The 27,820-nt window shown below is 41.1% G+C and overlaps 1 protein-coding gene across 4 annotated transcripts in view; it reads right to left on the bottom strand.

Annotated features, from left to right (window-relative positions):
* Positions 1 to 8,645: 8,645 nt before the first annotated feature.
* Positions 8,646 to 27,820, bottom strand: part of TRAPPC12 (trafficking protein particle complex subunit 12) — a 61,772-nt gene continuing 42,597 nt past the window's right edge. The window contains exons 8-12 of one of the 4 annotated variants that reach the window (XM_056343125.1): positions 26,986 to 27,059; positions 19,025 to 19,123; positions 11,268 to 11,368; positions 10,391 to 10,478; positions 8,646 to 8,985 (exon numbers count right to left, since the gene is read on the bottom strand). In XM_056343125.1, the coding sequence (XP_056199100.1) occupies positions 8,743 to 8,985; positions 10,391 to 10,478; positions 11,268 to 11,368; positions 19,025 to 19,123; positions 26,986 to 27,059 (605 nt within the window). In that variant the 3' untranslated portion in view covers positions 8,646 to 8,742. The other 3 variants (XM_056343126.1, XM_056343128.1, XM_056343127.1) reach the window with 3 other exon arrangements.

Here is a 27,820-nt window from a genome sequence, read left to right as displayed (position 1 = left end):
TGCAGCCTGCGCGCTGATTTCAGCCACATACAATACAAGCTCCTGCCTTGCAGTTTCCCAAATAAACGCAGCTCTAGAAAGGAGTAGCAACTTGGGCTTGCATGAATTTTCCTGATGTAGCAGACGGTAGATAATTGAACTTTCCCACTGTTCTTCCCTGGCAGCCCTTCTTCAGCAGGCAATGTTTTCCTCACTTCGCAGCAGCATTACTTTTAACTATTTCTAGGTGCTTTATTTTTTTAAGTGCTTCTGAAAACAAAGTTGCCATTTTGACGCGAGATTGTGCTGGCTTTTATCTTAAAAGTCGGAAAGAGTGAGTAAAAAGGCAAGCGTTTCCTGCCGTAGGGTCTTGGGTTGCAAGCTAGGTGAGATGCAGGGACACAGCTGACCCTTCTGCCAGTTCTGCCAGTGGGGGCTGAGTTTGTGGGAGGGGGTACAGACACAACTTACCCTTGCAAAAGCAGGCCCACCCAGCGCTCCGTTCAGCCTGTACTGGCTTTTGTACCTCCTGGAAAATCAGTGCTACTGGCAAATGGAGCTTAACTATAGCCAGGCACACGGCACACATCGGCCAGGCTTGCACGGATGCTGTGCTGTGCCGTGCCATGTGCCTCTTCAGTTCAGGGATTTGTGTGCCCCTTGTCTGGAAGGAGCACTTGAGTGTCCTCCGGCACAGCGTGCTGTGCTGGGGCATCCTGGTCCCAGGAGAAACTTGGGGGATTTTTTAAGGTACAGCTGCAGGAATAAGTAACAGTTACAGCCTTTGGCACGTTTTATTCCTTTGACTTACATGATACAGAAAATTGTGTTTCCAAATGTAAATTAAAATGACTGCTTTCTCCTAGTGCTGGTATCAGTCCCTGATATCCAGGCTAATTAATCCTCTTCCTGCTTTTGTTTTCTCCTTTTTTTTAACAAAGTCAACAGGAGATCGTTCATACCCCTGATGGGCCTTTCCATTTTGATCTCTCTCTTTGCAAAAGGAGGGGTGGAGGCAGCAGCGTGGGCTCTCAGGAACTCCCATTTACAGCACAGGCATCCCATAACAGACTGGGGGAGCAACTGGGAAGCGAGAGCAGGTAATGAATGCACTCTTATTGGGAGAGATTTAGAGAGATTTAGAGTTTGGAGGCAGTAATGAGGGATGGACAGTAAAATGCCTGCCCGCGGCAATTGCTTTCAACAGCTTGCTGATGTAGGATGTGACCTGGGAAGCAGGACTGAACCACCTTGTTTTGTTGCCTCTCTGGAGGAATATATACACCCGGTACAGCTCCCATCTCCTGGCTGTCACGAATAACACATGATCACCCCGCTAAAGATCGTTCATCATTTTCATAGCACAATGCATTCTGCTGCTGAGAGGTGGTGGGGGCTGTGGGGGTCTTACTGTCAACACTTCTGAGACCGTGCCCTTTAGTGCTATAGGTGTCTTTGAAAGGGTGAAAGCTTTGCTCTCTGGAAGTGTTTTTTGTCAGATAGAAAAAAAAAAGCATTTGGAGCTGGTATAAAGATTCCACACCTGTGAAGAGATTACATGGGAGATTACACTGTGAGGAAACAGCTGGGCAGAAAAAAACGTTAATATTAATAGGAAACACTCCAGAGAGTGGAGAGAAGGGAGGGAGAACATGCCGTTCTTTCAGAAGAAAAATGCAGTTTCTTTTCATGGCAATTTTTTGTGTTTGTTTTTTTCTTTTCTCCCCCGCCCCTGCACATATCTAAAAGTGCAAAGTGAAATTGATTTTTGGTCCAAAAACGTGAGTCTGTTTCACTGCAGCTAGTGGAAAATCTGGGTGCATTGATGTAGTATGAAAATTTATGTAAGTGGTTCCAGCAACATCACATTGGCAGCATTACCTCAGCAAGGGGAATATTTCAAATCCTCCAGGATTAGAGTTTAAAAAAAAAAAAAGGTAGAAGAAATGGTACTTGAACTGAGGGGTTTGAAGATAGCTTTTTTGGTACCTGTGTATTATTTTCCACTTCAATCCAAACTTTTCCCAAATGGCATATACCCCATTTTCTCATGAGCACCTTGAAAGAGCTGCTCTGTGAGCGGACTCAAAGCGAACTGTGGATGGCCAGTGGGGTTTTTAATAAAAAATTAGGTGGGCAAACAGGTGGCTGCAAAATCTGTGATGCTGCCCTCCCTTGTTAAATGGCAAATGTCTTTGGCTGGAAATCCTAATGCAAAGACATTTCACAGCCAGTTAAGTAGTAACTTCCACATCAGGCACTTCGGGGTGCCTACAGATGGGTGAAGGGAAACGCTGCTGGCGGGGGCTGCCAAGAGCAGGGGCTGTGCTGCTTCCCAGCAGCTGCAGGAGCTGGTACCTGTCTGGCCCGGCTGCTGAACTCGACAAGTATAAAATCTTCATGCAGTCAGAGCACGGGTCCTACTGGCAGAACAGGCACTCTCCTGCCTGGTTTCTGACTCCAGGATTTAGCTTGAGCTAGGAACTTAGGAGAAGGGACAGTTTCCTGACAGAGGCAATCATTTAACATCAGCTGGCAGACACCAGTGCACATAAAGACCGAGGTGGCAGCTGAACACTGCTTTGAGAATATCCCTAGCAGCCGAATCGTGGATTTAGATATTTGGCCAGGCAGAGGCTGTGGGACTGACCTGTGCTATGCTCAAAAATTACATCATCTGTTTGAGAGTCTTCCGAGTGAAAATGATAGAAATTCTCAGATTTCCTTCCCTCTTCCCAAAATAGGGTCACTGCCGGTTGTCATCTGTTTCCTGAAGCCAAATAAACCTATCAACTCATTGGGGGATGAAGCAGTGTTACAATTTAAATATTCCTGGTCCAAAGATCCAGATTTGATCTGATTTGCTGCACTAATGATTTTACAGCTTAATTCCCAAAGCATCTTGTGTGTTTGCAAAAAGGTATTCTACTATACCTGCAATTTGAAAAACCTTTCTTTTATGCGACTGAGCTCTCGTTTTTTATTAACTATATGAATATCCAGATAAGACAAAGAAGCAAAATTTCAGAACGCAAAACACTTGAGGAAAAGATTCAGCAGTTAAAGGGCTGTGAATCTCTTTCAGTGCTGGCTTCCCTCGCTACAGTTCTGTCTGTGATACCTGTGCTAATTTTGAAAGCGCCCCTCCATTTCGTTGCCTTCTATGCTGCTGCTCAGGGTGCCGATTAGTAGCTGTTGTGCCTGTCAATGAGCCGCATCAGCTGGTGGAAAATCGGGCTGGGTGGCACCAGGATTGCCTTTGGCCATGGACACGGCCCTGAGCAGGCAAGCCAGGCTCTGGGCTCGTTTCTCCTGTGATCACAGGCATTTGAGCCTGGAGAATTCAATTTGGGTCCACCTTCAGGCTTCCCCCCGCCCCCCCCCCCCCCAAGGATTCAGGCCACTTAGAGCTGACCCACTGTTCATGGGAGAGAGGGAAGCTGTTCCTGGCGATACTGTGATAACGGGGGTGCAGAGTGGTGGCTGGGTTCGCACACGCTGCTGCTGCAGCCCCAGTCCTGCTGCCTGCCACTGGAATGTGTGCCTGCATCTGAAGGACTTGCTCACACTTTGCACTGCAAATCGTGGATTTTTTTATAAACAGCAGTAGCAATTTTATTCTGTAGCTTCTTAATTCAGTATTTTCAGTTTAGCACTGACGGTTTTGTCAGTTTTTCAAAGCCAGAGAGGCACCTTCCCCCTCCTTCCTTCCCTGTGCCTCAAACAAGTAACATCTAATTTTTTTCCCTCTTTGTGGGCAAACTGCAACTCATTGTTGCTGGGTTTTGGATGGATTCATTTTAATGACTCTCATACATAATAAACATCTGCAAATGACTGTCCAAATCTAGGATGGGACCAGGTATTGACCCAGAACAGCTTGGAAAGGTGGCACCTGGATCCTCTTCCCCACCCAAACCTTTCTGTTCCTCCCTAACACCAGGACTGTGACCATCTCATACACCCTTGAAGACGATAATCTTTAAATTCGTAATTTCTGAGCTGACTGGGAGAACTGGGAGAAATAGCATTGCAGTATTGCCTGAAAGTTATGCTAGACCTTGTTCGCGTTCGAACCGTTGTTCAAATGCTAAAAACTGTGCAGGTTCCTACATTGCAAAGTACCTCAATGGTAGATAGATTTTTTCCCCAGTGTTTATTCAGTGGGTAAAAAGCAGGCTGGAAGGGGTGGATGGCATCTTCCTTTGAACTCGTGCTAAAGGTACAAGCTAATGGGTAAACCTCACCTTGTTCCAACATCTGCAGTTTTCTCTGGCCTCTGCTCAGGACTGCAGCAATCTAGGTTGCTACCTGTGCAACCTCGGACAGGATGACTCTGGCTGCTGTGGTTCTACCTATTTGGGATAAATTTACATCTATATTTGAGTTTTCAGTCCCGTTTTCATACTTTTCTTGATTGCGAGTTGACATGGAGAGGAAATGCGTGTTTCTCACTAGAGCTAAATACAACTGGACATGGGAACACCACACATCCTGCAATCTTCTTCTGGGCAGCTACAGTGCATGTGGTTGATTAAGCACATCAGCTGACATACAAGTAACACAGACATAACTTAGATATGCACGCACACTATACCCCATTTATGCCCCTCTGCAATTTGATTTGCAAACGCCTGCAGCAAAACCTCAGAGGATTGCCTGTCTGCCGCTCCTTAGGCCGCTGTAGTGCAGCAAACCTGGCAGTTTACGCAGGCAGGGTGGTATTTCCCAGCATGTGCTTGCGTTGAAAGCCTCAGGATGAAGATGAATCTGGAGAGGGTGTTTGCTGGCTTGGTGAGCTTTTCCGCGGGGTCAGTGAGCTCATCCAGCTTGCACATGGCTGCACAAATGCTTTTGCTGACATGAAGGATGAGGTAGGTGGAGGAATGATCATCCTTTCCACTAGCTGAAATCCATTGTGGAGTCTCAGGCATGTCTGCACATGCCTTTTGGGGAATATTTAACAGGTCCAGTCCCGTTCAACTGAGGGACCAGGAAAATGTAAATGACCAGCTGGTTAGGGGCTGCCATCATCACCTGAACTGCAATTAGGTACTAGAAATGGCAGATAGATGTGCAAGTCCTTTTGAGGATCAGGGTCTCTGCGCATAATGTAATTATCTGAATGTCTGAAGTACAGCTTCTTTGCTCCTCTTTTAATAAAAGAGGAAATTTAAATGCAAAACTTCTGTTAAGGCACATTAAGCTTTAAGACTTGAATACAACAATCAGCTCATTCAGGCTATACTTTCCACAGCTTTTCTCACTTAGCCAGATGACACATGCATGCTGTGTTTTAGAACTGAGCTCTGCCCTCATTTACACCAGGAACCCTCATTAAATTCAGCTGAATCCATTGAATTTAACAGGATTGCCTGGTGTAATTAATGTTTTGAGGACAAATTTTGTCCTTAGGTTTAATGCTTTAACACCATATACAGCATTCAGATGTGTAACTGGCTGATTATAGGAAAGTCAAACACTTAACTTGTATATATGTTAAATCCAAACCATAAAGTGACATTGATACTCTTTCTTGCATTTTATAAACAGTTAACAATTTGCATACACCCAGCAGTGATAATACGCCTTTGCATTTAAATTTTAATTATTCTGCAAGTCTACCAGGATGTCACTTGTTTAATGGCTCACTGAGCTTAGAGGTCACCCAGTCCAAGTCTCCTCTACTGGCGTTTTTATCTGAGTAAAAGCCTCTACTAGTAAGAACACAGCAAACATACTGAAGTGAGACTTATATAGTAATACATAAGAATTAGAATTTAGAGAAACTTGGAGAACAGGGGATTATGTTTTCAGAGTGTTTCTTTTTTAATGGTTGTTTGACTCTTACTGCGATCATATATTTTTATTTTCTGCCAATCAGAACACAGGCTGTCATTTACATGTGCAGTGAGTATAAGGCACCGCTGAATAAAAAAAAGGAAGCATTTTACTCCTCGATTGTATAGAGGTAAGTGGCTTCAGCATGCTGGGTAATGATGGATCATGCTACTTAGCACTGGAAAAGACAAATCAAGCTCCCTGAAGGTGTAGGTGATAGTGTTAACACTGTAACACGACACCTAACCTTCAGTTAAATGCATGGGAACCTCTGTTATAAGACACTAATTTACATATAATTGTAAGATTTTTTAACTGAAATCACAGAATGGTTTGGGTTGGAAGGGACCTTTCAAGATCATCTTGTCCAAACCCCCTGCCATAGGCAGGGACGCCTTCCACTAGACCAGGTTGCTCAGAGCCCCATCCAGCCTGGCCTTGGACACTTCCAGGGATGGGGCAGCCACAGCTTCTCTGGGCAGCCTGTTCCAGTGTCTCACCACCCTCATCATAAGTATCTTATGTCCAATCTAAATTGACCCTCTTTCAGTTTAAAACCGTTGCCCCTTGTTCTGTCACGACCGCCCTGGTAAATTGTTCAGTGCTCTCAAAGTCTTTGAGAATAATGCTGGTCACATAGCAGGGTTTCTTTCTGTCTCCTAAGAAACCCCATGCCCAAGAAGAGTGAGCCATGATGGAGAAAACATACTACTGAAATTCCTTACAATAAGCACAGCAGACTAACATACTGGTTCAGATTAATAGTTGTGGCAAACTGAAAACTACACAGATTTCAACTCAATTGTGACAATGTAAACTGTTAAACCTTGTCAAAAACCATGGCAATATTTAAAACAAATGTAAAACCTAATAAAGAGTAATGCAAAAGTAACTACTTTTATTTCACTGCATTTTAATACTCACTAAAGATACATAAATGGTGTTTAAACCCAGCTGAAGCAGATGGTGCTGAATAATTTTTGTAGTTTAGTAGTGATACTTTAGGACAAGTCTACCCAGGTGCTGCACAAGTTTTAATTCAGTTCCAGCTGTGGAACCTAGAGGCCAAGCCAGAGACAGAAATACCAACTGATTTTATTTTTTTCAGTTGAGTGAAACATAACTAGCCATTTTTTCAGTGTACAGGTATGACCTGTAAAACATATATATCCTGTAAAAATGGAACAAATACTGTCTCTGTATAAGCTACAAGCTTGTCTTTTGAGATGCTCATGATTTTTAGGCATTCTTGGTTTTTTGCATGTCCAGCTTGCAGGAGTTTTCAGACATGATTTTTGAGGACAACTATTTGGTCCCTGTACAGTTATCTCCAGTTGGACAAGCATAAAAATGAATTATTAGTCACTTAAAAATACAGCTGGGAGTATTTAAAGATGGTGAGAACTAATTGATGGATGTGGTATAAAAACATAACAAGTACAGTTACAGACTTGTCCCATGGCAGTGATTTATGACAGCTAAACATTAAATCTCAAACCAATAAAAAAACAATGAACAGATGTATATACTGTATTCATGTACAGGGAACGGGAGTATCTGGATTGAATCTTTACAATACAGATCAAAGGGGGAATGTGGGCAGAGATGTGAAATACACTGATACCACAGTAGCACTGCGATTCCAAAAATCTGTGTTCCAAGGGATGCCAAAATCATTGTATGCTGATAGTGTCGCATCAGTGGTAACTGCCTTGTGTCCTGCTCTGCACCACCCTTTGTGCTGCTTCCACTTTGTGTACCCTAACCCTTAGATACTTCTGTCTCACTCTCCATCCTTTTTCCCCGGGAAATACTTTCTGTGCAGTGTTTTCACTTAGTAATGGGAAAGGAGAGGAACTGAGCTGAAATGGCTTGTGCTTCCACTCTGCCTAACACGCAGGGCTCGTTTCTCCACCCAGCAGAACGCCAGAGTGGAGCAGCTATGCCTGTCTACGCGGAGAGGAATCCACAGGCTCTAGGGTAGGCGTGGGGAAGACAGCTGTAGTGTGGTAAGAGCTGAAATACACATGCACTCATCTCCAAGTAGAGATGCTGGAGAGCGGGAGGGAGGGAGGGAAAAAGTATTGAAGCAAGTAGTAGTTTGGGAATAGAGAAATCCTCCAGTCGCACCCACAGCTTTCCAGAATCCAAACGCTTCAATCTGAAAGATTTAATGGGATCACAAAAGCAAGAAAGTATAGGGAGACCGTTCAGTATCATTCAGATTATACAATTCCTCATACTGTGGGAAATCCACTGTGGGAGACTGTGTGATCCCCTCACACACTGTCCGGACACGGTCTTGGGCAGCCTGCTGTAGGTGGTCCTGCTTGATGGAGGGGTTGGACCAGATGACCTCCAGCTGTCCCTTCCAACCGACCATGCTGTGATTCTGTGTGGCGGTGATCAAGCAACCTCCTTCAAGAGCAGTGGACATATAAAGGTACAATAATAGTTTGATGGGGGCAAAATGAGACATAGTAGAAGCAAGTGAAGAGTGTTCAGAATTCCATTTCTGTAATATACATACTGATATTCTGCCAGTAACTCTTAGCTGATGAAATTAGCTCATGTGATTTGCTCACTAGTTACTGAAAAAACTGTAACAACCATCAAGACAATATAAGGTCAAATTCAGTTTTTCTTATAAAAAGAATCAGAGTAGTTGACTGTATACATATATATATATATACAGAGAGAGTACACTGTAATGAAGAATAAACAGGAACAGACTTGCAGGGATGAAGCTGGCTCTAGGTCAGCACAAAGTCCTCACAATAACAGGACAGTGACAGACAACAGATTCTTAGTAATGCCACTGAATATTCATAATTGAATAGATTTTATTTCACATTTACACATTAGCAAGAGTATATACCATTTAAAAAATCAGCCTTGTTGGAGAAATTAGTTGGAAATGATCTATCCTAGCTTGAGACACTGAGTATTAAAGCTGTCACCCTCCTTGATAGCTACAGCCTCTAAAAGCGCTTGCTTTTTCTGCATGCTGCGAGACGACTCCAGTTCATACATAGTTGTCAAGTTAAAGAGAACACTCTCATGCAGGTAGTGTTTAGGGTCCTGCTGAACCATTCCTTCCAACTGCCGAAGGGAATCCTTCAGTTTTCCCAGATAAAGAAGACAAACAGCAGCATTGTTATTAGCCTAGAGAAAAATATATTGTAAGTAAATAAAATAAATGTGTGTGTATGTATATATATATAAATATGCATGTATTTACAAGTGATGAGAGAAAAGGAAAAAAAGAAGCCCAGCATCTAGTTACAAGAGATTTACTATATGCTAAGAATTACTATTTTGTGTGTACGCATGCAGGCAAGTAACTAAAATACATTATCAGTCGTACAATCCAATCCTTTTCTTTTTTGTTATTCTCAGGATTTATTCTGTGCCAGTAGGACCTGCTGACTTCTAAGAGCCGAAACTCTAAAAGACAGTCTAAACTGAAATATAAATAGTACAGGACATAGTCACTCAATTTTGAGTCAATAGAAACACATTTCAGAAACTACACAAGCCTTTGCATGCTGTCATTTTCATAGGGTTTTTTTTTTAATGACTTCGCTATATCTTCAGAAGTGTTTTCCTCTCTGGCTTACATATAAAAGATCCACATAAGCAACAGGAAGAAATTACCTTATCACAAAGGCATCTACAACTGACTTTAAATAAATTCAGCCGATAGGGCCGTCTAAATACATCATGTATGATCAAGTCAGGTAATATATCATAAATGATCAAGTCAGGTTCCATTTTCTTTTGCACACAGAACAGGTCTTTACGAAAGACACCAACAGTACAAAGTCATAGAACATGTTTAGCAGCAAAAACCTTCTGAAAGCCACAGATAAAGGAAGAACACAGGTTTTTTTAAAAAACCCTCTTTTTCTCTCCCTTCAGGAAACATTACTGTGATTATAATACATACTGTTTTACAGCCTGCAAAATAATGCAATTCATGTGCTTCTTCAACTCAGTCTATAAATGGCCTTGGAGCAGACTACTGGGGGTAAAGGCTGCCCCAGTTCTTAGGCACACTCTTATATGACCATGCACTGAAAGCTGCCAAATGTAGAAAACCCAAAACTAAATGAACAGCTCTTCTCTGATCTGCCCTCGTGATGGGAATCCAAGGCTCTGATATGCAATGTGTTAAAAATGCCATGTTTAAAATTACAGTATCTCTTCAATGTTGTGTGAAAACAATCTTATATACGCTGGCAGCTGACGTTTCTTCTTCTGACATGCATGTCTACGCTAAAAACAGTGAATGCGAAAAAAAAAAGCTTTTGCAAAGATCCCGTAAAACATAATACCTCGGAATTTCTACACGCCTAAGTATTTATGCCCTTCATACAGAATGGTTCTTCGTTTCCCATCCCATCTTGTTTCTTATCCTTCTGTATAGTAAAAGTCCTTTGGCACACATGCCACACCCAATTTTCCTATAAAGCTCTGAGCATACTCTGGGTACTAATTAACTCCAAAAATGAAACATTATGAGAACAATTTAGGTGGTTTTTATAAATGTAGCAATTTTGAGATTTACCACAGCATTTGATGAGTCGATCCTTAAAATTTCTGTGAAAAATCGATGAGCTTCTGCAAAATTATTCTGACCGAGGTGGAGAAATGCTCTAGAAAGTAAGTGACATGAATGAGTTCTCCTCAAAAACCCAAGGTGATAATATATTTTAAAAACAATGGACATAATTTTTATTTTTCCTGTTATAGATGTGAGAGTTTCTGACATTTGCTCTTCATGGTGTAATTACAACCAGCAAGGAGACACTGATTTACAGACAAATGGAATGACAACTTGGATCATTTGGCTATTATATATTCTGCCTACCAAAGCAACAGTCTTCATTGTGTTTTTATTAATTTAAATGCAGATACTCTGTTCCTGGAATTATTTCTCCTTGTGAAATTAGCCATGCTATATAATTTTCAGAGCACTTTTGAATAGTACTTTCTAAATGTATTAAGCCAATGTGCTAACCATTACAAACTGAGTTCCCCATCATGCAGCTTGATTTACTACTACGTAGGCTCAGTGTTTGAAACTACCAGGCGGTAACTTTACTAGCAGAGCTGACTGCAGCATAAGGGCTCAGAATAGCTTCTCCTCTCCTAAGTTATTTATGCAAATGTATATTGAAAAAGCAGAGAGAAAATATGCAATGCCTGGAAGAATGAGAAAAAGCTTTGTAAAATCAACTGAAGGATCACAATTCCAATCCAGGATAATATGACTGTACCAAGCAGTACAGATCTCCTGGGTCTATATGCCATTCAGTCTCATGACAGATGTAGTTACATAAAAAAGAAAGAGAATGGGATTGTCTCAAGGGTAGTTTAATGCTCACAATGCATACTTTGCAAAACTGTATTTTAAAACTGCATTTAGTTATTAAATTATATACCTGTTCATTAAAACCATAATTTGGCTCTGTAGTCCATCCAATTTGTAAGTCACTTTCTCAGCGTCTTGAAAATATTTTTCTGCAGTTTTTATGTCTCCAATCTAGACAGTAAAATCAGAGGAAAGTTACCACAATAAGAACAAAAGAGATCCAATCTGATTATATCTTTTATAAAGGATAAGAACACGAAATCAAAGTCCATTATCTAATTGGCACCAAGATGACTGGGTAGTATCTGCTATCAAACAAGGTGTTGGAGGAGCCACATTAAGGTCATGAAAAGAACACCAAAAATTTTCCCAGTTTTATCTAAGGCAGCGTTTCTCAGCTGTGGGTTGTGCAGCATTCATGGACTGCATGGCAGGGATGCCCCACTCCTCATTTGGCTCTTTGGTTGTGACTGACTTCAGAGTTCGTAAAATTAGCTGAAAATGAGAAAAGGTCACAATTACTTCCAGTAAGGCTGGGCGCTGGCTCTGCAGGAGGTGAAGACAGACACTGCCCACAGGCAGAGGCTGTCAATAAGGCAAGAGAACGGGAATACCGCAGCGTAGGACCCATACTCGATTAACCCACAGCTTACAGGGCATAGCCAGGGACCACAGGATGAGTTCAGCGCGTCACACCAAAACATGTCAGAAAACCTCAGTGCAATGGGCCACTGAGGGTGTTGGGGAAGACAGTCCATTTGCAGACTAAAAAATACTGGCAAGTGGATCGCGCAGACTGAAGGGATGAGGGACTTGAAAGGTGGCATAAAGAGGAACAGATTTTGTGGGAGGGGAGGACGAGGAAGAGGATTCCTAGAAAGGAGGGCGTATTTCACCTAAGGATATGTCACATACATTGCTATTTGAAATGAAAAAAAAAAAAATAAAATTGAAGACGACCCCTTTGGGAAGTAAGTTAACAACATATGTTTCATGAAGGCCACCCATACTTTTGGTAAGGTTTCACAATAGAGTTTCTAATTTAAGGCTGGAGAGATGGAAAACTTCATACTGGGTAAAATAAATCTATCGAAAGGAGTAAAACTAAACTAGTCCAGGAGCATAAAGCCACGGAAACCAGGCAGCCCTCAGGTGCTCAGGGAAGATTCAAGGTGCCCTCAAGAGATCACCTGTTTGTTCAAAAACAGGACCACATCACCAGAAATTTGTGACAAATGCACTGAAGTCTACTTAAAGCTCTCAGATGGTGAATAGTACACAGCCTCCCTAGGAAACTTGTTCCAGAATTCTTAAATACCCTTAGTATTACAAAATACACTCTAAGTCTATCTTGCTGCACTTTTTACCTCAATTTTTTTCTCTATCCATAGTGGTCAGGGAGAATAGTACAAGTCCTCTTTTTCAACAGCCTTTTCTATACTTGAAATTTTTTATTGAACTTTCCCCTATGTTTTTTATTCTAGAATGAGAATCAGTTTTCAAGCAAATCAGTGTCCACCCCTTTCTCATAGATAATGCTTCCAGGATTCTCTGCTCATTCTTGCTGTTCTTCTCTGAACTCTCCCATTACTTCACATCCTCCCCAAGTGCTCACGTAAGAGGTCACAACACTCCAACTGATCTCTCACCAGCAGTGAGAATGGAACAATTACTTTATGTTTCCCATGTGAATATTGTCTGGTTTTATGCCACAGTATTTTGGAAGTCCCGTTTGTTTACCCATGCGTAGTTCGCTTACCCTTAGCCTAATTCCTTTCTACAGAACAATGCCTTGTTGCTGTTTCCCGTTTTGTATTTGTGCATTACTCCCTGTTGTTGGTAGCAGTTTGCCTTTGCTGTTAGAATCACAGCCAATGTCACATTTCAGTTTCTCAACTTGTCAAGATTATTTTGCATTCTGATCCTGCCCTTCATAGTGTCTGTACCACTCCCAGCTTGGGATCATCTGTACATTTTACGAGCATGCGTCTGATTCCATCATATAAGCACCTAACCAAAGAATACAAGCACTGCAAACCCCAAAGGGATCCTTGTGGAAAAGATCATCCAGCAAGTCCTTCTTGTCTACCAGCAAATGACTTTCCAAGTACACTTCTCAGACACCCATCTTAAGATCTCATCTAGATTTCTTCCCCATTTGCTCATGGGAGTATCACAGTGGCAGTATCCAAAGCCCTACTAATATCACTAATATAACAGATACCGCTTTACCTCTAACCGTAAGACTTCTCCCTTGACAGCACGAAGAAATGATTACTCTTTACGTTTAGGGGGTGATCCAATTGAACACTGCACTCAAAAGATGCAACTGTCCATCTACCAGCATTTATGGAATGCCCATTAACAGCTTACCTAATGAAACACACGCACTTCTCCCAGACGTTACATAACTGGACTCAAGCAAAACAAACATTAATTCTAAAAATTTATACATTGAATTATAATGGCAAAGGATACAATTTCTCTCTATAAATACCACTAAAGGTCTAAACAACCAAGAAAATAATTACATTTAACTAAAGGCACAAATGTAAATGAGTCTGTCCTTGAATATTTGTAGCCTGAAAATTAGGAAGCTCCTAACCACAAGACCATCAATTAACCATCAATTTCTAAAGGAAGCTACCGGTTTGCTCCATTGGGAGCTTGATGAGTCCAAATCTAATACGCCTTGAGGCTAATCACACCTTATTTGTGATTGTGAAGAATTCTCATTTCTTAGCCGCATCTTCTATCTTCTCAGCAAACATTACAAACTTTTAATTCTCATTTTTCCCACTGAGGGGAAACATTTTACTCTTTTTTTTTTTCCCCTTTTTTGGCAGAAGATTTAAAAGAAAGAATTAGTTTTAATTAATTATTAAAATGTTAAAGTGGTCTTCATAATTTAATTTTACTTAACTTTGTTCAGAAAACATGACTTCAGTACCTAATAATAATTAGCACTTTGAATAAAAATGAAAATTCCTCCATTAACCTCTAATAATCATATCCTCTAACAAGAAGCCTCCAACATTCTTAAGTTTGTTGTTTGTCTGGAAACCAAGATTATTTTTCTTAAGTACTCCTAGGATTTATTTATTGCTTTTAACCCTGTTTTGCAGCAATCTGTTACAGAGGGTAAGGGCAGGCAGCTTTCCACTTTGTAAATTCTTTAATGTCGTTACTTAAATGGCAATTTTGGATAGGTCAGCCAGCAAGCAGAGTCAACATACAATATAATCCTAGAGACTAAAATGTATTCGCTGTTTCCCCATTTCATGTGAATTTCTATTTTACAGGTAAGTGATCACTGACAGAGTTACAGTGCTTCTGATAATTTCTCTGCCATAGCCTCTGTCTTTTCCTGCATTCTTCACTTCTCCCATCCTCACTTCCCACTGAAGTTCAGGTAGCAGCTAAAGGCTGTACATCAGACCGAGGCCTCTTTACGCCCCACTACATCCTAAGATAAAGAAGACGTGGTGCCTTAAACTAGTAAACTCTATTTAATTAAGAAAAAAAAAATATCACACACAAAGCAAGGTTTTATATGTTGAAAAAAGGTTACCTTTTCTTCTATTTAACTCCCGGCTTACACTTCATTCTACATTATTGCTTTGTTTCATATGTGTGGTATCTATTATCAAACGGTACCTGGCACTGATAAGCAGCTGAAATCTGGCTCCCTTATGCCTCTCTTGGATAATGTTCAAAGTTACCAGAACAGTCTGAGGTTATTTGGGAACTGCTACCTGTTTTTGAGAAGCTGTGACATTTGAATATGAGAAAAACTGCTTTCCCACTTTACCTGCAAGACGTTTTGTTGATTTTTTTTTCACAGAGTGTCTCGTCAACAGTACACACATACTGCACAGTAATCTTACCAAAATGATGGTGCCCAGGCCTGCAAAATGTTTATCTTTCTTCAATTTTAATGTCTTGGTTTTGTTTCCCTGTGCACTCCTTATTTCTCTTAATACGTCAAAATCTTGCATCTGTTACAACAGCACCCTCCAGATAGAGCCGAAGATTTTGTCAAAAAGACGACAATGTGCCCAACAATAAGAATTCATCCCTTAAGGTGCCAGAATAAAGGAAAACATTTGTGTTTAGAAGTGATGCTTTTTATTAACTACTATCTAGAATCACATGAAAAAATAACAAGGACTCCTCATACTCCCTTTTTGCTATGCTCGGTTCTGACAGTAAACCCACTGAATACTAAAGGCCTGCTGTCACAGCCAACATCCCAGAGATCAGTGACTTCAAGTGACTCTGTACGGAGCCTGTGAACACCACTTCTGAAATCGGATGGATGTAATACTTTCCAAAGTTAGGAGATGCTTTCCTCCTGAGTGAACATTTTTCTATAGCAAACCAAGCTACTAACAGACTGCAGAGTGTGACACCAGGGCAGACACTCTTGTCAGCAAGGCAGTACCAGTAATGTACCCAGTCATTTTCCCAGTAAGACCACAACTATTAATAACCTGTATTTCCAACAGTATCATGCACAGTACCATTTTTTACAGCACCTCTGCGGGCAAGAGAGGAAGTCTGGAGAAAGGAAGACTTTCCCTTGCTTCAGGAGGATTGGGTTAGAGATTGTTTAAGCAAACCTGACACCCACAAATCCATGGGCCCTGATGGGCCGCACCCCTGAGTGCTGAGGGAGCTGGCAGATGTTATTGGTGAGCGACTGTGTATCATCTTTGAAAGGTCACGGTGGACAGGAGAGGTGCCTGAGGGCTGGAGGAAAGGCAATGTCACTGCAGTCTTCAATAAGGGCAAGAAGGAGGACCCAGGAAACTACGGGCTGGTCGGCTTCACCTCCATCCCTGGAAAGGTGATGGAACAGCTCACCCTGGAGGTCATCTGTCCTGGTTTCAGCTGGGATAGAGTTAATTTTCATAGTAGCTGGTGCAGTGCTGTGTTTTGGATTTGGTGTGAGAACAATGCTGACAGCACACTGATGTTTTTAGTTGTTGCTGGGTGACATTTATAGTAAATCAAGGACTTTTCAGTATCTTGGGTCCTGCCAGCAAGAGGGCTGTGGGGGCACAGGGAATGGGGAGGGGGCACGGCCGGGACAGGTGACCCAAGCTAGCCAGAGGGATATTCCATACCGTATGACATCATGCTGAGTATATAAACTGGGGGAAGAAGAAGGAAGGGGACACACACCTGACATTATGGCATTTCTCTTCCCAAGTAACCGTTATGTGTGATGGCGCCCGGCTTCCCTGGGGATGGGGGAACACCTGCCTGCTGGTGGGGAGTGGTGAATGAATTCCTTGCTTTTGTTTGCTTACGTGTGCAGCTTTTGCTTTACCTATTAAATTGTTCTTATCTCAACCCCTGAGTTTTACATTCCATTCCAATTCTCTTCCCTATCCCTCTGGGTGAGGGGGGAGTGAGAGAGTGGCTGCCTGGTGCTTGGTTGCTGACCCAGCTTAAACTACAACATCATCTCTGAGCATAAGGAGGAAAAGAAGGTTATTGGGAGTAGTCAACATAGATTCACCAAGGGGAAATCATGCCTGAACAATCTAATAGCCTTCTCTGATGGAGTGACTGGCTGGGTAGATGAGGGGAGAGCAGTGGATGTTGTCTACCTTGACCTCAGCAAGGCTTCTGACACTGTCTCCCATAACACCCTCATAGCCAAGCTCAGGCAGTGTGGGTGAGATGGGTGGGCAGGGGGGTGGGCTGAGAACCGGCTGAGTGGCAGAGCTCAGGGGGTTGTGATCAACAGTGCAGAGTCCTGCTGGAGGCCTGTGGCTCGTGGTGTTCCCAGGGGTCAGTACGGGGTCCAGTCCTGTCCAACTGATTCATCAGTGCCCTGGGTGAAGGGACAGTGTCCCCTCAGCACGTTTCCTGGTGACACAGCACTGGGAGGAGTGGCTGAGACCCCAGCAGGCTGCGCTGCCATTCAGCGAGACCTGGGCAGGCTGGGGAGCTGGGCGCAGAGGGACCTCATGGAGTTCAGCAAAGGCAAGTGGAGGGTCCTGCCCCTGGGCAGGAATAACCCCCCGCACCAGTACAGGCTGGGGCTGGCCTGCTGGGAGGCAGCTCTGCGGGGAAGGGCCTGGGAGCTCTGGTGGGCAGCAAGGTGCCCATGGGCCAGCAGTGTGCCCTGGTGGCCAAGGCCAGTGGGACCCTGGGGTGCATCAGGAGGATCATGGCCAGCAGGTGGAGGGAGGTGATCCTGCCCCTCTGCTCTGCCCTGGTGAGGCCGCATCTGGGGTGCTGTGTCCAGTGCTGGGCTCCCCAGTTCAAGAGAGACTGGGAACTGCTGAAGAGGGCCCAGCAGAGAGATAACAAGACAACGAGGGGACTGGAGCCTCTCCCTTGTGAGGGAAGGCTGAGAGAGCTGGGCCTGTTTAGCCTGGAGAAGACAAGGCTGAGAGGGGACCTTACCAATGCCTGCAGGTACCTTAAGGGCAGGTGTCAAGAGGATGGGGCCGGGCTCTTTTCAGTGGCGCCCAGCGACAGGAGAAGCGGCAACAGTCACAAACTGCAACACAGGAGGTTCCTTCTGAGTATCAGGAAGAACTTCTTTCCTTTGAGGGTGCCAGAGCCCTGGCACAGGCTGCCCACAGAAGCTGTGGAGTCTCCTTCTCTGGAGACATTCAAAACCCGCCTGGACACAATCTTGTGCAACCTGCTCTGGGTGACCCTGTTTTACCAGGGGGTTGGACTAGATGATTCCAGAGGTGCCTTCCAACCCCGACCATTCTGTGATTCTGTTAATAAGCATACTTATGAGGTTGCCTAGTTAGGTAATAATTAATGCACACAGCCAATATCATAAAATTGTTCTACAGTGATGGAGATCCACTTTAAACCAGAGACTTTTAAAGACAAACATGTCTACTACACTGTCAAAACATACTCCTGCTGAGAACCAAAAATCCATAACTGAGTTTGAATGACATTCTATGATTTCCTGGAAACAATATTAATGATTTAATCATCTATTGAGGAAATTACTCCATTTCTATACAATTTAATGACATGAATGCCACAAATAAGGTTGTTTGCAAATATTTGACAGCTCAAAATTAGATTTATAATAAACAATAACAGAAAGTAGATAAAAACCGAACAGCTTGAAATATCAGTATCACAAATATGAAAGAACTGCAAAGAACTTGTGATATACTAAAAAATAAAACAATCAAGTACTAATTATTCAAATGCATAATTTTCTGGTAAACAAAAATGTGCTACTGTACTTACATCTTTTTTTTTACTTATTATGTAAGTACATAGCTACATGGAAACTTATACTTGTGCAGTTCTGTTTTTTTTTTTAATGTGCCCTCCCCTGTCTTCTCAGTGATATAACCCAGACAGAAGAAAGAAACTTAATTTTTTTCTAGATGAAGATGGCAGTTATACAGTGGGGCTGAGAGCTGCATGCAGTCTGAGGCAGTGAGAAATGAGATTTTTAGTGAAACCCTGGATCACTCAAGTCAATGGGAGCTTTACCATTAATTTTAGGGAAAGCAGAATGTTGCTATTTAATCAAAGTAGTAGCATAATTTTCTACACCATGTTCTTTGTTTCCTAATGTACATTTAATATTATATTTTATATTATATATTATTTATATATATTATATATATATAAAGTATATTTTATATACTTTATATTGCCTATCTTTACGGACTACCATGTGGTAGATTTTTTGTTTTGACCACTGCCTCTACAATTTGATATATGCCCTATAGAAATAGCTATAGTTTTAAATGCAACAGTTATTCACTACATAGCTGTCAACAGCAGTATTACTTGGTAGATTTAGAATAAAATGCATACCTGAAGGAAAATCCTTCCAATTCCACTCAACAGCTGAGGCTCTTGCTGTGGGTAATATTTGATGATGGTGTGATAAGCATCTACAGCAAGCACATAGTCCTAAGGGGTGAAAAGCACACAACCAGATATTTAAGTTCAGCATTCCTCAGCCTTTATGTCCTCTTCTTTTTAACAACATATTAAAATAGAATTAAAGTAATTGCAACGTGTCAGCGGGACAGAATTTTTACCTGTCACTGCAGGTACTAGTAGCTGATCTTTTCTCAGTTATACTGGAACTGCATACACCGGGGATCTTCCTGTTGTGTTCCCCCCCGCAACTGAATCATATTGTTGGTAGCTAGATGTCAAGAGCAAAAAATCTGAACTGCTACTTTTCATTGATTTAAGATGAAAATCAAAAGCCTTGTGTGTGACTGGGTTATACGGTGTCTCAAGTTTCAAATATACGTATAACTTACGTGGTTTAACAAACTATGTTCTGAAGCTTTGGGAACTCCTTGTGTACACGTTCTTCACTTGTGAAAAATACACTGTGACAGAAGCTGCAACTCATGCACATTTTCAGATGATAAACTAGCACTACTGCCAAAGGAAACAAGACCTTTTCTACCCCTCCACCCAAACCCTTGCTCCCTTCTACCATACTGTGTAAAAGGAAAATGACCAGGTAATCTAAACAGAAAACCGACTTGGGCTAAAACTAAGTGAGCTGCGGGCTGGTTCTGAACTCCAGACAGCTTTGCAAGTAAACCCCCCATGCCGGCAACAAAGAAGTGGCAGCTCTGAGTTCTGCCTGCTCAAGCTGCAGTACAACTGTACCCTCCAGATAATGACCAGTGACAGAAGATTAAACAAAATCATGGTCCCATTTCCCACAGGAAAGAAATGCCCATGTGACTGCTTACTGCAGTCCAGCTGTTTCATGGTTAAACCACAGTAATTCAGTGATCTGGGCAGTAAATGACCTTTAGAGCCTGGCTGCATGGTCTTTGGCAGGCACACATGAGAAACTCTGCACGTGCTCTAGGCTGATTGGAAGAGCTACAGAAGGTACATTCACGGGGCATGGGGCTGCACAAGCCTCAGCTATAGCTTCTTTGAGAAATCCCGAGCAGAGACAGAGAAAGCCTGCCTTTGCTTATAAAAGTGAAGTATATGCAAAGATACAGGGCTCTGTGATATAGTAATTGGGTGCTTCCCGACAGTCTTGCCCTTCAACTTAATGTAAGAATTTGTGGTGGGTGTTAGGACACAGAAGACATCTTTCAAAACCGCACAGACAACCTGGGATACTCCCTACCCTACCATTTTTCTTGGTCAAATTATAGTACTCATTTAACTTGTCCCTAATGTGGTCACAGCTACTGGTAAAGGTACTTCATCTCCTGCTTAGTCTGAGGAGGCAATGTGCTCCAGGTGTAATGATTTTTTTTTCTTCAGGTCACACTTAAAAGGATCGAACTCTGCATCCAGCTCTGGAGTCTTCAGCGCAGGAAAGACATGGACCTGTTGGGGCAGGTTCGGAGGAGGGCCACAAAAACAGTTAGAGGGCTGGAGCATCTGTCCTATGCAGAAAGGCTGAACAGGGCTGGGGTTGTTCAGCCTGGAGAAGAGAAGGCAAGGCTCTGGGGAGACCTTAGTGCAGCCTTCCAGTTTTTAAAGGGGGCGTATAAGAAAGATGGGTCCAAACTTTTTTAGCAGGGTCTGCTCTGATAGGACAAGGGACAATAGGTTTAAACTTAAAGAGGGTAAATTTAGATTAGATACAAAGAAGAAATTTTTTATGGTGAAGGTGGTGAAATACTGGAACAGGTAGCCCAAATAGGTAGTAGATGCCCCATCCCTGGAAACATACAAAGTCAATTGGATGGGGCTCTGAGCAAACTGATCTAGTTGAAAATGTCCCTGCTCATTGCAGGGAGTGTGTGTTGGACTAATGACCTTCAAATATGTCTGCCAACCCAAACTATACTATGATTCTACTTGACCTGTGTACCAGGTCACCATTTGAACATACTACTTGTTTCATACACACAAAAAAATCAAGAGAAGTCTCTGGAGCCTGATCTGTATGTGAGAGAAATTATATGTCCTATAATAGCAGAGGCTGACTTAAACAGCCCAGGAGGCACTCTGCAGGATGTTTCTTTTGCAAACAATGTTTTTATTGTGGGTATAATAATTAATTCTGAACAGTTAATTATTAACGCGTAAAGCTGATTCCACTTCTAGTGTGCCACGCCATGTTCATGCTTATTATTGGTAAAGGAAAGAGTTCAGAGCAAAGACAACACACCACACACATAAAAATATATATTTATTTAAATTGACTTATTTAGCATTCAGAATTCAAATGTGATGAAATGTATGCTACCAAAATTTTTCATGAATTTATGACTTAGGACAAACACAATTTTCACTGTAACAGCTCTCACTAAAGGATGTCATTGATCATGGAGTCCCACTGTGTTAGGCAGGCATAAAAAACTTGGAATAGGGACCCTCTGATCTGGCTCCTTACAAGAAACCCATCCACACTTGTACAAAGTATTAATACCTGCAAGAGCGTCATTTATAAAATCCGAAGGATCGTCTATGACTGTGAATTCTATCCCTTTAAGCAAAAAATGTTCTTACTGGAAAAATGATTTTTTTGTATGAAATTTGAGGTTTTGCACTGTCTTCCATTCTATGGTCTACAGCTGCCCCTTACCCAGCACTCAGTCTCACGCACACTCTAAGGCTTAGGCTACACAACAAAGATGCATAACACGACTGTGACTGATGGAGGCTTTACAGTTACACCCCCAAACTGACACAGAAACCAACTCCCAAAAGATCATGCAGTTATCTGACAGAAACAGAAAAGTTCTTCTGTAGCTTAGTTTACAGTTTAGCAATTTCAATTGCAGAAAAGTCTCGCCCAGAAGCAGCTGCACGAGAGGCCACTGTTTGCACAACTGTAGCACCACAAGCTCCCTACCATAGGTAGTAACCAGACTGTAGGTAGCAACCAGACTTGGTAGCAACAAGCAGCCAAGTAATGTTCTGGATGCCCATGCTGCAGGGGTTTCATGGACTTGGCCTAGAACTAGGGCCTACTCAGGCAAAGAAACCCTCCTCTCCTTTTGCATTCCTCATCACGTGACTGTACAGCAGCATATGCATTATTACTAGGAGTACGTAAACATTCACACCTCCTAAAATGTGAGAGTAGAGGTGAAGCGTTAGAAGTCTATGCACTGTATATGTGGATATGGCACCCTGTCTCCATACAATGGCATAGCACACAGCATCTGGGCTTATCTACCCCACTCCTACCCAGGAGATGACAAGAGACTAAGGTACTTATGTCCAAAGACACCACTAAGCATAGGCAAGGATGGCCCCAGGAAGAAACTGTAAAACATTATCAAAATATCCAGGCTTGCTTCTAAATACAACCTAATTTTGTAGTTACTCCAGGATCCCACAGTGAGTTTCACACACACTTAGTCTTCACCCCCTCATCACGGAAGCAGGAATAGATTTCTAGAGTATCCTACCTGTGATTACAGACTAATACTATTCTGTGGCAAGTTAAAAGCATCTTCTCTGAAAGTTCCTTCTGAAGGAGCACATTGTAAAGTAGAGGAGATTTGGTCTTACTTACTAAAGACTTGGCTTTCACTCCCAGCTTTACTAATGTGACATGATACAAGCAAAATTGTCTGAGAGAATGATAAATAGACACTCTCCCAAAGGAACAAAGTCTTGGTTGATACAAGTTGCAGTTGTGAGGAGCAAAACATATTAAGTACTGCCAGTAAAAAACCCCAGTGACTACAGCTTGAGATCATAAGACTTCAAGGTGGGGTTGATCTATGGTCATGGTCTTTAATTCCTGAAGATCACAAGCCTTCAGATTTTCCACACCTTCATAAAAAAATCCCCAAAGAAGGACTTAAGTTACACAATTCAGGGTATGAATGAGAGCTGGCCTATTGTTTTATAATTCAGTACCTCTTTTATTTTGAAAATTTGGAGTTAATGTAAAATATACTCAGCCAAAATAGTTCTAGTAAGCCATTGGATCTACCTGCACAAAAATAAAAAATGGGGTTTGTTTTTCCTTTAATGCACTGCAGTATAATTGTATTTCCCTTCATGGTCACTGCGTTACACATTTTCATGTTTCACTCACCACCACCTTAAGTACTTAAAATATTAATTATGAGATATTTATAAATAAGCATAAATCACCACTATCTATAAAACACTAAGAGTAAGTTCAATAAACCCTACACTAAAAATCAGCTTTAGTTATACAAAGTGTATAGTTTATAAATACTGTATTTTGGGAAGAGAGGACATGGGTAACTTACCCTTCCTCTTGTCTAGTGCACTTGTGGAAGGGTTATGAAAGCAGCGATACAGAGCGTTATGAATCCAAAGAGCAGTACTGCAGCACAGTTAGGCAAAAGACAATGATTCATGCCGTCCTTCTCCTTTAAATCATAGCAGAACCGAAGTCCTTAGGCATCAGTCCCTTACGTCACTAGTACAGGCTGTTAGCTCCTTCTTGGTACAGTTTTAATTGTATTAGACCCAAATTAAAATAAACTCTAATGCTTTTTTTTTTTTTTTAAACGAAGAGCAAGTTTTACAAGTTCTACAAAAGCTAAGACAACACTGAAACAGAAATCTAAAAAGTGCAAAATGCGCCTTTAATTAGACTGCAATTATAATATATATGGAAAGTACTTAAGTGTTTATTCCTCAGAGGTAAAAGTCTGGTAAGATAATGTCAAAAGCGATTTTAGCTCAGATGAAAAGAACTTAAAAAGTTTTCGAGACACTTCCATGGTGATTTAGTAAAATGACAGGCATTTTGCTACTAAGACTGTTGAAATGAAGCAATGCACATAATCAGTTGCATTTTAAATGAATATTCCCTCATGCTGCTATATTCAGGGTACACTTTCATAGCGACTTAAGCCCACAATTCTTGTAAATGGAATTCTACAATGACACGTTACATGGTCTCCCTTTCCCTTGCTGCTGTATTTCTACCTCCCACCTTAAGTTCCCCCTTGTTTACATGAAATGGGAAAATCCAATTCAGTCGATATCCCTGAGATCCACCATTTCTTTGGTTTTTTCAGTTGGTTAAGTCCAATAGTGGTGCACAGAAGGAAGGTAGAATACCTTTGAGAAAGAGTATACAAAGAGAAGTGGAGGAACAGGAAAAAAATATAGTAAACCTGCCTTAAACTGCTACTGAACTGTATCATCGGTCACACTGATGAAGGGACACAGCAGGCAGAATTCAGTACCTAGGGAAGATTTTCCCAGGTTAAAGGGGACTTGTGACAGGACAGGTTTCCTGCACAAGTGTGGGCAAACCACTTCTTTGCATCTCACTCACTACCTCCAAAACAATGTATCTCTACACCTCAATAACTTAATTAGATGTTTAGCTATGAAACTAATGAGGCCATATTTAAAAAGACAAAAATCATCGTGCTACATAAACAGAATTCCTTGAGTCAGATAAATAATGCAGAAGCGATATGACATGAAATAAACCTAATTAAACTTGAGGATAATGAAAATAGATTTGAATAGTTATAGGCCCAAAATCTAATCAAAGTATTTTTTTTAATATATTTTCAAGCATCAATCCTGACAAGATTGTTCCCTATTAAATGTTACTGAAGGTTTTCAGCCAAAGAAAGATGTTAGGAAAAGATAATCAGTTTTTCTTTCTTTATACCAATCTCACATAGAGTTACTTTATTATTATTATTATTCTTAATCTACTAATAGCACAAGTTATTCCATTCACCTAATAGTACTTGGGGATCAAATATCAGCATATTGCAATATTATAAACGTTCACTAGATGGCAATAGATGGCACTGACTCGGGAAAGAAATCAGGGGTTTTTTTTAAAGTACATACACTTGAAATACTTGAATAAAAACAAATGCAGTTTTTAAAGTGTATTACACAACAGCAAAAACATCATAAACAAGTGGAACTCTTCACTGTTAACGTTAAATGCCACTGTTATAACTGTTCATAAGAGAATTAACAAAAGTGTGCTTAAAAATTATTTGAAGAAAATAAGTTTCATACTTAATATTCTAGAAGGTGGTGAAGATGATTATAGCATTGCTGCATGTTAAAATGGTCTAAATGGTCTTAAAATTATTAAGCTTATAAATAACCAATATGATTATCTCAGAGAAGATCTGTCACATAAGTGGAAAAATTAACTTAATGCAGTACTCTGATTGTAACTGCAACATGACTGTTCGAAAAATCTTACTCTCTACTACTCCATATAGGGATACTTCTGAAAACTAAGAGACTTAAAACTACTCCATAGCCAATGTACTGAAATGCAAATTTCAGATGGAAGTAATTATGCACTGACATGCATTTGTGGGTAATCTGGAAGTTATTATGGAACCATAAATTTTTAACTTAACAGCTGTGAGACAGGTCCTAAATACAATTGGTCTTAAGAAGTATCTGAGCTGCAGTATTTCTAAAGTACCACTTCCAAAAAAGTGATAATCAGTAATTACAAATATATTTCTATTATTAGAAGAAAACAGCACTAACAGGACCAAACCAGAAGAAAGGTGAGAACTGTGCATGCCTGTGGATTTGTGTGTACACAAGAAAAACACTGAAAGTGTTAAAAACAATTCACAGCCAAAGTAAAGTGAACTTCTTGAAAAATATATTACCCTCACTTTCTTATTTATATATTCTCTTTTGTTTGGGATGACAACTCAACTATTCTCCATTTGCTTTCTGAAAAAGAAAGTTCCTTAAGAAATGAACCTATGTCAAGTACCTACTTCAAAACACAAATGCTTACTAAATCTTAAAAATACCTCATGCTTTATTGGAAAATTATTTCTATTCAAGACAGAAATTTTCCGATTGCAGTATCATTATGAATAGAAATTTCTGTTTTCCCTAATTCTCTTAAAAAGGATACTCCATTTCATGTAAAGCAGTATTGGGGTAACTAGATCTTATCTAAAAAATACATGCTTTTTGAGGTATGGTACTATTAAGAATGGAGCCCCATTTGGGAAGTAGCTTAGTTAACATCAGAGGGTCAGGTCTGGCATGACCTTGGGCAATCAAAGAGCAAGGAACAAAGAGTGCAAATCTTGGTCTGTGAAGATTATACTGCTGACGGCTCTACTCCAAGGCTGTCGCTGCTAATTGATTTGTGAAGTACAGTTAAGCTCAGGATAACAGCAGTTTGCTGCAAGAATGGTGATATTCATGTTTCCCTGACCGTGAGGTGGACAGCAAAATAAGTTTTATTTCTACTTCCTGAATACAAGGAGAAGTTTAAATTAACTAGAGATCGGTTAAAAAAGCAAGCAGGAATCAAGGGAAAAAACCCAAACACTGCAAGCTAGTTACTTTTGCTTTTATTCCTTTCTCTTCTGCCCCTACCCACTTGTGAGGATTTAAGCTTGAAAGAAGATATCTTGCAATTGAGATAGGTTGACAAGGGAGGATGCATTTAGATGTTCTGGATCTTCAGCATACACAAAGGCTACAGCACTATTAACTCTCACAAACAGAGCAACAGTCCTACAGCGCAGTTTGAAAAAGACAGAGCACATAATTGCTTTTAATTACAGCATTTAGTTAAGTGTTTGAAAAATTCAATTTAAAAATGCAAATTTTGTATTGTTACAGCATGTTCTCTAGGATGATTTGGGGAGAAGTAAGTACAGATACGTTCACAAAAAACATTAATGCAAATAGTTATCTATTAAATAAGACATTATTAAGTCTAATTATTTCTTCACTAAGCAAAACCTTCAAGTACAGTCAGGTAGTCTTCCCTTATCTATGCACCAGTAATTCTCTTGCACTTTCTCTGACATTCTATTCCAGAAAATACGGTACCTCTGCAGTTGCTGCCACCCACGTACCTTCATCATTAGCAGACAGTTTGCCATGGAGTACATCACTCTGCCCAGACGTGACCTCCACAGCTGAACAGAGGCTGCAAAATAAGAGCAGCTTGTGAATTTGCACAAATAAATTAGAGGTTCTTTCTTGCCATCAATTATTGGTCCTATGAATTACAATTTTGAAAGATCTCCTCATTAACACCACTGGGGTTTAGCCTACGATTTTTAATTCTCGGCCATGCTGCACCATCAGACAGAAAATTCTGCATCTCTCAGAGGGAACTGCTCAAGCAGCTCTGGGTACCATATATGATGTAACAACACAAAACACAGACGGCCACGCAGCTTTGAGCTCAGGCCAAATATTAAACACCAAAAGCAGCCACGCAATTTCCAATACCAGAACAAAAGGTGCATAAAAAGATTCAAGTGATAATGAGCATCAGTTTAAATCTACAGCATTAAATGTGATAAATTCAAAAATCAAACACAGCTGAAATGTCATTTCAGAGCCAAAACACGCAGGGTGAGAACTGGCTGAGTCTGGAACTGTTTGTGCTTGCCTATGGCTTAGAGATATACTGGAAAAAATCTGCCAAGCCTGTCTGCTTTCCCCATGCTCTTGGAGCTTGCAGGCATTAAAAGCTGCAGCAGCAGACTTCTCTCTTTTGCTTTGCAGACAGACTCCTGATGTTTTAAAAGAACAGTTCACGCAGATCCTTATTTTCTCTTGTGTTACAGTACCATACATCAATGCTCGAAATATTCTTCTAATCCTCAAAAATAAGCATTAGGAGTATTAATTGAGTACATTTGGAAAATAAATGTATCTCAGTCAATCAGCTGTCAAGGT

This window comes from Falco biarmicus, chromosome 6 (genome assembly GCF_023638135.1).
Source record: "Falco biarmicus isolate bFalBia1 chromosome 6, bFalBia1.pri, whole genome shotgun sequence".
NCBI lineage: Eukaryota > Metazoa > Chordata > Aves > Falconiformes > Falconidae > Falco > Falco biarmicus.
The sequence above is the reverse complement of the archived record's forward strand: the minus strand, read 5'-3'. Positions and strand labels throughout refer to the sequence as shown.